This window comes from Coffea eugenioides, chromosome 6 (assembly GCF_003713205.1).
Source record: "Coffea eugenioides isolate CCC68of chromosome 6, Ceug_1.0, whole genome shotgun sequence".
NCBI classification, from domain to species: Eukaryota; Viridiplantae; Streptophyta; class Magnoliopsida; order Gentianales; family Rubiaceae; genus Coffea; species Coffea eugenioides.
In genome coordinates this window covers 17,172,908-17,185,609 of record NC_040040.1, presented here as the reverse complement: position 1 = coordinate 17,185,609, position 12,702 = coordinate 17,172,908, and the positions used below count along the sequence as shown (strand labels likewise).

At 35.9% G+C, this 12,702-nt stretch overlaps 1 protein-coding gene across 1 annotated transcript; it reads right to left on the bottom strand.

Annotated features, from left to right (window-relative positions):
* Positions 1–5,483, bottom strand: LOC113774502 (eukaryotic translation initiation factor 3 subunit E). The gene is made up of 8 exons (XM_027319029.1): positions 5,121–5,483; positions 4,237–4,391; positions 3,434–3,661; positions 3,219–3,340; positions 1,816–2,035; positions 1,213–1,355; positions 497–634; positions 1–368 (listed from the first exon to the last, which is right to left on the bottom strand). The coding sequence occupies exons 1-8, from the start codon at positions 5,326–5,328 to the stop codon at positions 266–268; spliced, it is 1,317 nt and encodes a 438-aa protein (XP_027174830.1). The 5' UTR covers positions 5,329–5,483; the 3' UTR covers positions 1–265.
* Positions 5,484–12,702: the final 7,219 nt, after the last annotated feature.

The following is a 12,702-nucleotide window of genomic DNA, read 5'->3' as shown; positions in this document are numbered from 1 at the left end:
TAGGGGAACACGAGGACTTTAGACATTAATTGATTGAATGGTACCAACATCAAATTTGAAAAATTCCAGTTGTGACAATTTTAATTAAGGATGTATATTGCGAGTAGTTGTGACTAATAACCGGAAGCAGTTACACAGGGTTTACGAACTTCCAACTGCCTTTTAAGGAAAGAAAGGACATTGGATACATTAAGCATTTCAACAACATCCAAAACTCAGCAGCTAACAAGAATGAACTCAAATGTATCAGAAATTTAGACAAGGCTCAGCGAGCTGCCTGCTGTGTTTGAGCGTGTTCCAAAAGTTGACTGACTAACTTGTAAGTACGCCCGGAAAGAGCTTTGGTATGGTCAATGAGCTGCTCATACCTGCAAGGAGGCAAAATAATGAGGTGATAAGACATGGTCATGAAAACTTAAAAAGGAGATGATAAAAATCGGTTGAAAGCAGAAAAAATATACGCATCAGAATGCTAGTCTTATCTAGCAGAACTTACACATTAGGCTGGTTTGGTTCCATCAGAACGGTTCCTGTCTTGGAATCAATCTTGGCATCAAGTTTCGAGGTTCTAATAAGATTCACTATCCATCTCTCCGCTTCCTCATAGTTCAAATTTAGCTTCTCAGCAAGTACTCTGCCACAATTAACATATGAAAATTGGAAGAAAAAAAAAAAAGAAGATGATTCAGAATCCATCAGAGATTAAAACAAACAGATGCAACTCGAAAAGCAACTGATCATGAGATTTCTTTTCAGAACACTCCAAGGTTCAAAACTCTCGTTCAAAGCACACATCAACTGCACAAGAGTCTCAAAATAAAACATTATAGGTGGAAACCCTCTCCTCTTTCGGTTATTGTAACAACCACAATAGGAGGACAATGTTGACTTCCGAATTGAAGGTGAAAAGTCAAAGTTCTAAAGTTTTCTTCCCAAGTAAATCATCTGTGAAGTCCCAATGGCTACGACCACCAACCAAAACAAGTATAAAGAAGAAAGCAAAACGCATTGCAAGCATATATATACGCTACACAAAAACGTCACTACTCTAATTATCTAAGTATACAGTGCAAACATTCATATCTTCATAGTAAGACGACAGTCATGGAGATAGACACAAGATAGGGAAGCATGGAGCATGGGAAAGAACCAACTTAGGGGTCATGAACTCTATTAATCAAGTGAGAACAACAATCAAAATCATACACATACCCCATGTCAATCCGCTGATGAATACGGCAGTAGGTCTCAAAGATAAAAAGCCGTGCATTTTCAAGAAACTCATCTCTCAGTGGAACTGACGCAAAGTTGCCTTCCTCAGCCCGTTTACCAAGGAATGGATCATTTAGAATAACCTGCATGTAGCATCTACGTCTGTGAAAAGCATATTAAGAGTAGCTGGGTAACTGATATACACATTCTTGATGTTGAACTGCAACTTGACAACATTACAAATGTAAAAGAGATCATTAAATTAGTTTAAAGATCAACTTCCGGGAGATATTGAAAATAAAAGTTGCCCATTAGAAAACATATCCACATTGTGTTTTGTCTTTTCCTAGAATGAGTTAGCACCAGTCATGCCAAGTCAAAAAACAAAGACAACTGATAAATCAACCACCGATAATAGGTAACAACCCTAAATGGCCTAAAGCCTGAAAATATAAACATAAAACAAGTAGTTGATATACTTGTGCAAACATTCCCTTAAAAGCACAATGACAGACAAGTATTTGATAAACCATATTAATAATAGGAAACAAACTTAAGACGACCGACAATAACAGGATACCACATGGTGTATGCAATACTTACTTCTTCACACTCTCTCATCTTTTGTTGAGCTGCATCAAAGTCATATTTGACGTATACACATGCCAAAAACTCTGTAATGGGATCCTCATATGAATACTGTTCTTGCTGAATAACCTTTATAAAATCTTTGAATTGAGGTCTTCTCCTTTTGTTAACAACAAATGCAGTAGCCAGATAACGTAAAAGATGGGGAGCACTTGTTTGGATGGCATTTAAGTACCTGAAAGAGAATGCTTCATGATCAATGAACCGCTCGACGAGAACACAAGTTAAAGTACAAGGAAATAAGAACTTTCAGCACCAATTTACTCAAGGATAAAAACCAAAAGACTTCTCTGAAAGTCGATGTCCATTAGTTACCGCATTGTAGTTAAAACTATGAAATTAACCAGCTATTCTAACACCAAATATTACTCAAGGAGGTAACCAGCATGCTTTTGTCCATGCTAGTCAGAGTTAACCAAAAAAGCAAGGATTAACTTGCATGTTTTATTTTTGACAAGACAGTAAAGCTATCAATTTTAAAATATATTTAGACATCATCTCATACATGATCATGAAACACAGGATGACCTTTTCCCTTTTCTTTCTTCTTCCTCTTTTTTTTTTTTTTTTTTTTTTTTAAATAAGATTAACGAGGCCAAACCTTGAGATGTTTTGGATTTGCCTATTACGATATACAATTGTCATGAGTCGAGACACAAATATTTCTTTTCCATAGGCCCATCAAAAAGAAATCCTCAAAACAACAGGCTTCAGCATATTTGATAATCTATCATTTTAATGGAGCTGCAGTGGACTAATAGAAAGGCCCTTTGATGGATACCTAATCCGCTTAAAAGGAATTCCTAAGCCCATGACATGCAATAAGATACAAAAGAGGAGGAAAATTAAAAAGTTCAGTTGGGACATCAAAAGATACTGAGACATTTAATTATTATATGAGGAATGCAAATACCCTAAAAATCCAGGTACGAAAAAAAAAGATGGCTGACATTATTCAAGAAAGTCTTTAGTGACAGCAAGGACAAAAGCAAACCCCTCCCAAAAAAAATTAATCTGTGTGCCTGTGGTGACTCTTGTTTGTATACATATTAAAAAAAAAAAAGTTTTCCTGTACAACGGCCCATATAGATATGTATACATATCAGGTCTGTCTTCGTAAATGTTGAAACTATAAAACTTTATCAGGTCTGTCCTTGCCAATAGATTGACCAGTCGAGCAACAGCCATATACTTCTATAAGCCACACATAAAATTCAATGATGTAAATTTCACACTTATCAGCTTGACAACTCAATTAAAAAAGAAATAGAAAACATAGACATGTAGCTAAAACACAAAAATTTAGCTCATATTGCAATACTAGTAAATAAAAGCAACAAAAGCTAAATCTGTCATACTTGTCCTGATTAAATAGGTCAATGATCTGAGTTCTCCCATTGTCATGGTTAAAGAAGATGAACAGACTCCAGTGCATTAGCCATATTCTGTTCTGAACTTGATTCAAAGGAGATGAGAAACTCTGCATGATAAAATAGCCACATCTATAATCAAATAACTACTAGTCAAATCAACCAACATGTACAAATAATGCTTTGAAATCAACAATCTATACCTTTGAGTCAATGATTTCCTTCACACGGTTAAGTTCCTCAAGTGCAATGTCCCAATTCTGCATGAGGATTTCAGCCGCTAACTTCCCCCATAATGCACTAAGGCTTCTTTCACTGTTTGTGCACAACGTCCTGTACAGATACAGATAATCAGCAGCACCAGAGTAGTTTCCACATTCAAACTGAAACTTGGCATACTGATACAATGCCTCTATTTGTTCTGGACCAATCTGTAGGACAATGTGCCAACAACATTGATTATTAGGGATGGTAATAAATAAACTTCTTCACATTAAGAAAAAAAGGCAAATGGAAAAGTAGGAAATATAAATCTACTTTTTGAAAAAGCCACTTGTTAGGCGAATATAAATCTCATTAAAATGCACTGACCCAGCTGCCCACACCCACACGCACGCACAGAGAAATAAAGAGAAGGAAAAGACATTCACAGCCACAAATTATCTGCTTATGCTTTTATCTCCAGAAGTCAGTGATATTTTTGATTCATTGATGATTGACCATAAAAGCAAGCAGTCCATTATAATGAATGATCATTGAAAATTATATCAAATGTACATATCAGTCAAAAAAGACATTCCATGCTATATACTCATCCTATCAGTCAGAAACGAAATCATCTTCAGCATGTGTCCCAGAATTGCTCTTTTTCCTCTGTTTGTTCACCTTTGATTTCCAAACCAAGTAATTGCATTCCAAATATTATAACGCTAATTACACTTCTGTACACGGTACCAGCTACAGAATGTAGAGAAGAGGATCAAAATCATCTGAAAAACAAAAATACCTGGTACCGTTCATTGAGCATCTGGAGATTATACTGCTTTTCAGCCCTTAACTCCTGATATGCGTTTTCATTCTGCAAAAAACTAACCAAAGGAGATGCTCCCTCCTCCAATGCTTTCAATCTAGCGACAACCTCAGCTCTCCTGTCCACCATATCTGAAAACACCAAAAGTTTATTCACCAAAAAAGCAATCTCAAACAAGCATTAAAGAGTATGCACTGATGACCAATAAATTCCAACCATGAACTCTATTAATCGTATACACATGCACGCAACTGCAGCCCCCTCACAAAACCAGATATAGAATATAAAAAGGCAAAATATGATATCCAACAGCAGGCAAATCCCAAAAAAAAAATCCCAATTACTGATTACGTCAAGTACAGTAAAAGGACCTTGAAACCACTGAAAACAAATGGGAAGCAAGAGAGCCCGTGATAGTGGCAGCCACCCTTTCTTCAGAAGTATTATTTTTCCTCTATATTTATGTCAAATCCCAGAAAAAATCCTTAAAAAAACCAAAGCTTCCCTGGTTCTCATACCATACTACCCCCTCCCTATACACCTACCCAACCAATGTCTTAGGAAAAAATCGAAATTGTCAAAGCAGCCTAGCCCACCTAGCATTGCATCTTTAGCTCCTCACAACCGTATAATTCTTCCGAACAAGAAGCCTGAATTTCAAACTAGGACAAATCAAAATGCACACCAAAAGTCACTAAAATACAGAGCAAAGAGGCAATTTTTTACCTAAACACAATAAACCCAAAATCCAAAATCCCAATTGAATTAAAAATAATTAAATCCTCACCCACATAAAAAACACAAAACCCACATCATATAACCCCAAAAAAATTAGAAATTTAGACCATTTAAATGTATACCTTGGGGTACATCTTCTGTATGGTAAAAGGCCCTGTGAATATCCATGGCATAATCAACCATATTGGTCTGGTTAAGCAGCTCTAGCTTAGCCCTCAAGATATCTTGATCAGGGTAAAGCTGCCTCTCTTGCAAGAACTCAAGCAATGGAAAAACCAAATGCCTGTCCAGATTGGGAGCGATTCTGGGCGTCAAGTCGTAGTTCGCCATCCCGCTTCTTTTTCTCTAAACTTAATTAATAAGAAAATAACAATAATACAGAAGAAGCCTCTGAGCTTTCCTCTTCTTCTTGCTCCTTCTTCTTCTTCTGGGCTCTTTGTTCTTAGCTTTGAGAGAGAAGAAGGAAACTTGCTCCAATTGCGTGACGATATTTATTATATCTCATTCCTGTGTGTTTTTAGGGTTCTGAAGCTTTTGGAGTTTATTGCCAAAAGGGAAAATCGCCAATTTAGTCGCTAAACCTTTTTTTCCGTCAATTTAGTCCCTATACATTATTTATAGCTAAACTTATATTTCGGTTCCAATTAAGGAGCTTAGCAGCGGCACCATCGCATAATTTCCATCGGCTTCCCAATCTAGCAACCCAGAAGGGGTACTTTAGGGACTTCCACATTCTATTTTCCTATTATTGTGAATCGGGCCAGTTTATGCTTTCCAGCCAGGTGGAAAATGCTCCAATATAAAATGCTCTAAACGAGCATAAATTTCTCCATGTTATTTTTGGCCGGCGTCAGCATCTAACATTTTCAGTTGACCGATGGAGGAGTGGACTTTGTACCGATCGTCGTCGGAATTGTAGCCGTTAATGGGGCATTGCTGCACCAAAAGTGTTTCAGTCTCAGTCCACAAGATCGACGATCCCATCGCCTTCTTCGATGGTCACCCCTCCGTCACTGCCACTTCCGCTGGTAACTCGGCTACAGCAGATCGTCGCCGGAAGCCCAAGGCCAGCAGTATCTCCGGGCCCACCATCGGCCAATGGTCACTCCAATAAGAGCACGCCAGCTCATTCCTTCGCCGCCAGCCCATGGCAGAGTCCTTACCTTGTAGGTGTTCGGCCTTCTCCGTCGCAGGCGAGAACTCCAGGGAGGAAGCTCCAGGGAGGAAGTTTAGGTGGCCATTCCCCCTTCCTTCGCTGGCAAAACCCATCCTGTCCGAGATTTTAAAGCAACAAGGGGTGCCGGCAAAGCCGAATGAGTGGCCGATACCTGAGCATGACGACGGTGGAGCAGCAGACAGTGAAGGAAAAGAAGTGGAAAAAGAATTTCATTGCCAAATATGAACTGGGAAAAGAAGTGAGGCGTGGACATTTTGGACATACATGTTGGGCCAAAGGAAAAAAAGGAGAGCTCAAGAATCAGGCAGGATGATGAGGGGCTCAAGGCTGGTCAAACACAAGTTGCACAAGTCATTCAAGTACCAAGTGGTCCAGTCACAAGAGCTCGTGCCAAGAAGATGCGTGAATCTTTACAAGCCCTTGTGAGTACAATCCAAGGCTGCATTGGAGATGATTTAAAGATTATTGAAGGCTTGGAGAATGAAGATTCAAAACTTTACACATTGCTCCAAGTAGAAGACCCTCCAGCGCCTATTGCTAGTTAGGCGTGCCTCACCTAGCGGTCACGCTTAAGGAAGAGTTAAGTTAGTTGTATTATTTATCTTTTTATATAGTTAAATATTAGTTAAAGTCAGCCAATTATGAACTTAGGGCTGGCCTAATCCTTGTCATTAATTGGTAGGGTTAGTTTAGTCAATTTTGGGATTAGGGTTAATGCTTGTAAAGGCTATAAATAGCCATACTTCCTCCTTGTTAAGGGATTCAGAAATTACATGATTTTTGTGAGTTTATTCACTTTTCTCTTCCAAGAGAGCTTTGCTTGAATACTTGAGAGTTTTCTTGAGTTATTCAAGTTGAACTTATCAATCAAGTATACACCTTGATTGTGGCGTTCTTCTATCCAGACCGTTGGTTCACTAGATCGTTAGTTGTTGGGTTGAGATTCTTCTTAGTTCATCAACTCGGGGTTTAGAGGGGTCATACGTGCCGCCTTTTCAACTTGATTGTTCGTCTAGATCCGCGCATTCGTATCACAGGAGCTGTGAAGATCACTTCCAAAGCTAAGGTGTGCGGTATATCTTTACAGTTTGCACCACTTCAAAACTCCTCCCTTTTACATGTGTGCTGATTTTTCGATTTTGCTTCTTTATTTTCTTTATTTCCGCGGACTATGGGCTCTGTTCCTCGGATATGGGGAACATGGGATTTTAAAAGATGATGATGAAGATGATACAGGGGATTGAGAATCAGTGTTCTGTTTGAGAAGACAAATTGAGAAGATTTGTGATGGCTGGTGAGAGTAGTAAAGTTAACCGTGCAAGGATAAAAATAAGATGAAAGTCAAAGAAAAATATCAAAGTCCCTAAAATACCCCTTCTGGGTTGCTAGATTGGGAAGCCGATGGAAATTATGCGGTGGCGCCGCCGCTAAACTCCTTAATTGGAATCGAAATATAAGTTTAGCTATAAATAATGTATAGGGACTAAATTGACAGAAAAAAAAGTTTAGGGACTAAATTGGCGATTTTCCCTTGCCAAAATAACTCTTCTTCTAGAATATATATTCAAAGTAACTTAATTTTAAAACTTATTACCTTTGTGATCCTTTTTTGCCACTTAATTTTAAAACTTATTACCTTTGTGATCCTTTTTTGCCACTTAGGCTGGATATGTGTCAGGATGAATATAAAGACGTCCTCCATTTCTCTTTCTCATCTAATATTTTCTTCAATTTTCTCTATAAAGCTTCCCACATTTTTTTCTTTCGTTATTTTTCCCTTGTCAAACATAATCTAAGAAGTCAATCTTTATATTAATAGCATCTAAAAAATATGTTTCGCAAGTCGATAATCTTAAGGTAGATGAAGATTATTTTCGTCTTTTCAAAGAGTAGGAAGGATAACATAAACAAATATGATAACCTTGAAATTTTTGTAATTGATTACAATTTTCGTTGCAATTTTTGGTGCAATTTTTGTATTTTTAAAATTATTTTTTGAAAAAATATAAATGCAATAGGTTTGATACATTTAAAAAAATTCGGAGACCAATAATAGTAAGGTCAATAATGGTAAAATTTATTTCAGATAATTATAAGAAAATTATAAAAAGTTATGCAATCTTCTTGTGCCTCTATAATAAAAAAAATTAAAATTTTAGTTAATGTTAGAAACTATAATCTGGATTAGAACTTTCCTTTCTTGTTATTCTACATGGCAATCAGGATAATTAGATGGAAACAATAATATCATTATGGTAATAAAATTTGAAAGTGAATCACATTGGAAATATATTTTAGTAAGAGTGTTATTTTGACAAAAAACTCGAAGCTTTTGGTCATTTTGGGTAAATTCTGAATTGACCCCTATATTTTCCCGTAATTCTCTTTCGAGGACATAATAATGTCGGCTTTGCCCCAAGGAGGCGTAGTCCAGTCCAGAAAATATGGGCTTGAGAGAGAAGAAGGAGAGACAGTCAAAAAGATGGGCTTGTTCTGTTCATTCCTGTGTTTTTAGGGTTCTGAAGCTTTTGGAGTTTTGGAGTTTATTGCCAAAATAACTCTTCTTCTAAAATATATACTCAAAGTAATTTAATTTTAAAACTTATTACCTTTGTGATCCTTTTTGCAACTTAATTTTAAAACTTATTACCTTTGTGATCCTTTTTTGCCACTTAGGCTGCATATGTGTCAGGATAAAGATAAAGACGTCCTCCATTTCTCTTTCTCATCTAATATTTTCTTCAATTTTCTCTATAAAGCTTCCCACATTTTTTTCTTTCGTTATCTTTCCCTTGTCAAACATAATCTAAGAAGCCAATCTTTATATTAATAGCATCTAAAAAATATGTTTCGCAAGTCGATAATCTTAAGGTAAATGAAGATTATTTTCGTCTTTTCAAAGAGTAGGAAGGATAACATAAACAAATATGATAACCTTGAAATTTTTGTAATTGATTACAATTTTCGTTGCAATTTTTGGTGCAATTTTTGTATTTTTAAAATTATTTTTTGAAAAAATATAAATGCAATAGGTTTGATACATTTAAAAAAATTCGGAGACCAATAATAGTAAGGTCAATAATGGTAAAATTTATTTCAGATAATTATAAAAAAATTATAAAAAGTTATGCAATCTTCTTGTGCCTCTATAATAAAAAAAATTAAAATTTTAGTTAATGTTAGAAACGATAATCTGGATTAGAACTTTCCTTTCTTGTTATTCTACATGGCAATCAGGATAATTAGATGGGAACAATAATATCATTATGGTAATAAAATTTGAAAGTGAATCACATTGGAAATATTTTTTAGTAAGAGTGTTATTTTGACAAAAAAACTCGAAGCTTTTGGTCATTTTGGGTAAATTCTGAATTGACCCCTATATTTTCCCGTAATTCTCTTTCGAGGACATAATAATGTCGGCTTTGCCCCAAGGAGGTGTAGTCCAGTCCAGCCCAGTCCATTGGATAGGACATTGCTTTGTGGACATTCTTTTCTTGCAAATACTTCATGAACCGTCTTTGTGGACTATTTTTCATCATGTTACAAAGATATGTCATAAAGTTTGACGTATGAAATGAATAATAAAGAACCAGTGATCTATTATTTGGATTCCCTAGAGCTGCTTTTCTTGCAAATTCTTGGTAAATCTTTGTTTATTCCTACCTTTGAATACAATTTTGTTCCTCGATCCTTGTCGTCACCTTTGATACTAGACTAGATCAGATCAGATCAGACCTTCAAGAGGGTGCTTTAGGTCACTCAATCACAACATTTATTGTAGAGTTTCATGCATCATACATACAATGAGTAATTATACTTCAAATATTTGTCAAAAAGGATTATGGTTTGTTTAAAGTGAGTATTCGGATGGAATTCAGGTATTAATATATTTTAAAAAAATTACTAAAAGTTAAATAAAAAAAAGTACACAAATATAAGGTTACATAATAATGATTTGTGTGCACGTTTACATGATAGATTAAGTATAATTTGAACCTACTAATGAGTGTCTAATGGACACCTGTTTTAAAAATTCCGACAATTATTTACTTTGCAAACTCCAAATCCAATCGTGATAAAACTACTAGCAGCGTATACATGGACCTCATGCTTCCCTCTTTCCCAAACGTCTTAATCTATGAATTCACATCACATGATAAAGTTCTCCAATATTTATGGAAATGGGGTAATTATGAGAAATGATAGTTGTTTGAAATCGTTTATTCTTCTTGTATTCTCATGATATTGCTAATTTGTAATTTGGCCTGTACATTCGCTTACTTGTGTATTGTGTGGTTAGTTGCGGAGGTATGATGAGGTGATTGAACTGTGCGAGCAAACTCTTCATACTGCTGAAAAGAACTTTAGTGCTATTGACCTTGCAAATGATGATGATGCTCAACGTACAAACTAATTGCTATTGCTCCTTTATAAAAAAAAATACTATATGTGAAAAAATTAAGTAAACTAACTTAGGAAATAACCATTTTAACATCATAAATTGATAATAACAATTCATCATTTTCTAACAATAAACGTCACGTCATTTCGAGACTTTCTATTTACACTTAAAAAAAAAAAGGTGATGTATAAAGAGTCCTGATAATCCATATGGCATTATTGAACTATTGGATTCATAATAAAACTTGGGTTTAATCCCAATAAATCCCTTCAAAAAATATTTTTTCCTCGCATTACCCCTTGAATATTTTATTGAACTAATTCACTCAATGTTCTTTTACCATTTTCCCAATCATGTATAATTGGATCAGGGAGTCCAATTTCTGGCTGCATGGTGTCGTGAATTGACCAAAATATGCATAAGTTTTTAATTACTAAAATCTCTTGATGAAAAATTTTCTATTTGGCTGCTAGACCCAATTGCAACCGACTGTAAAATTGAAATAGTACAGGTAGATTGGATCAATTGAACATTGGAGGGAAAAAGGGGAGGGGGGCAATGTAAGGAAGTGGCACTTTCGAGGAGTTTTATTGGATTTAATTCTAGAACTTATAATATAAGCAACATTAAAAAGAGCCTCTATCAATGAACTATCAAGAAAGGTCACACCTGCATGCAAAAATCCCTTTCAAGATATAGCATTTTGTATTTTAGCCTCTAACTTATCCTTTTTTTCCTTTCAAAATAAAAAAAAACACAATATTTTTTTGTTTATACATTGAAATTGGTACCGTACATTTAATCTCTATCGTTCAATTAAAAAAAACACCCCATCTTCATCACTAAAAGCGCATTTTGCACTTTATCTTCTAACATTATCTTTTTTTTCCTTTCAAGATGAAAAAAAATATTTTTTTTATACATTAAAATTGGTACCATACATTTAATCTCTATCATCCAATTCAAAAATACTTGTTCTCCATCATCCATCATGAAAAGCACCCTGTTGTTACCTCTGTGTTAGTAGAGCACCTTGATCCCTTATCCACCACCACTCCTTCCCCATTCCTGTTTCCACTCTCATTCCCCCAACCCATCACACCACCAACAACAAAACCAATCAGCTAACAACGGCCCCGTGCTGTAAAGGATAAAGTCTTGTGGTTGCAGGGATTCCTGCTTTGAATTGTTGTGGATTCTGGCTTTTTAATTATGTCTGGTTATGTACCCTGTGCTTTTGTTAACTTTGTCACCAGACCAGGACAAGAATCCAGGCATCAAAACCTTGTCCATGTCGGTGTCTCATCTGGATTCTGGACGTGTTCAGTTCCCATATAATATAACAGCAAATTGGACAACAGGAGTAGAGGTTAGCAAATCCTAGTGATGAAGGGACGGACTCCAATGCCATGATTCTGAGGTGGCCCGGCCGTGTTCTATGATTTCAACGAGTTTCTTTGCATGACAGAAGTCCCCGCTTTTCATCAAAGTCCAAGAAACCAAACAACATTATGCATTGCAGAAGCAGCAAAAAGCATGGTTACAACTTACAGGATGGTCCAGGCAGCAACCAGCTTGCTAACGTAATTCTTGAAGATTTGGGGTGATGGAGTGGTGGATTTCCATTTCCAGGTCAAGCTAAGGGTTGCGGAATCATTACATAATATTTAGTAAAAAAAAAATGGTATAATTTTAGTCTGAACGTAAAATTTTGTCAACTCATATGACTAATATTCACAACAATACTAAAATTGTACGAGTTTGCTCCAAAAGTTATTAGAATTATACAATAATTACACTAAACTGTCAACCGGAGAAGTAACTCTGATTCTAAAACTGAGAGGGCCTGAAGGAAAAGGCTTGATCGAAAGTCAAACAAAAATTCTCACATCACCAGCAAATGTCTCTTAAAAATTGAACCTGAATCTTGGGCACTTCAATGTTTCATAACTAGGTAATATGGGTGTTATCATCTTTAGATTGTCACCGAATGAAAGAATGCTATAGTTGAAGACTGAACAACCCACAAATCAAAATATAGATCAGAGTCTATGATTGTCCCACACCAGGGCAACCTTTATGGCCATTGATCAACTGGCCTATTCTGAAGAGAAAATATTGC

Bases quoted from the DNA above. Each gene is read 5' to 3' on its own strand.
- LOC113774502 (XM_027319029.1), bottom strand. From the start codon at position 5,328: ATGGCGAACTACGACTTGACGCCCAGAATCGCTCCCAATCTGGACAGG. The intron at 4,392-5,120 runs GTATACATTTAA...TGGTGTTTTCAG, and splicing joins TACAGAAGATGTACCCCAAG to ATATGGTGGACAGGAGAGCT. The intron at 3,662-4,236 runs GTATTTTTGTTT...ATTGTCCTACAG, and splicing joins TGCTCAATGAACGGTACCAG to ATTGGTCCAGAACAAATAGA.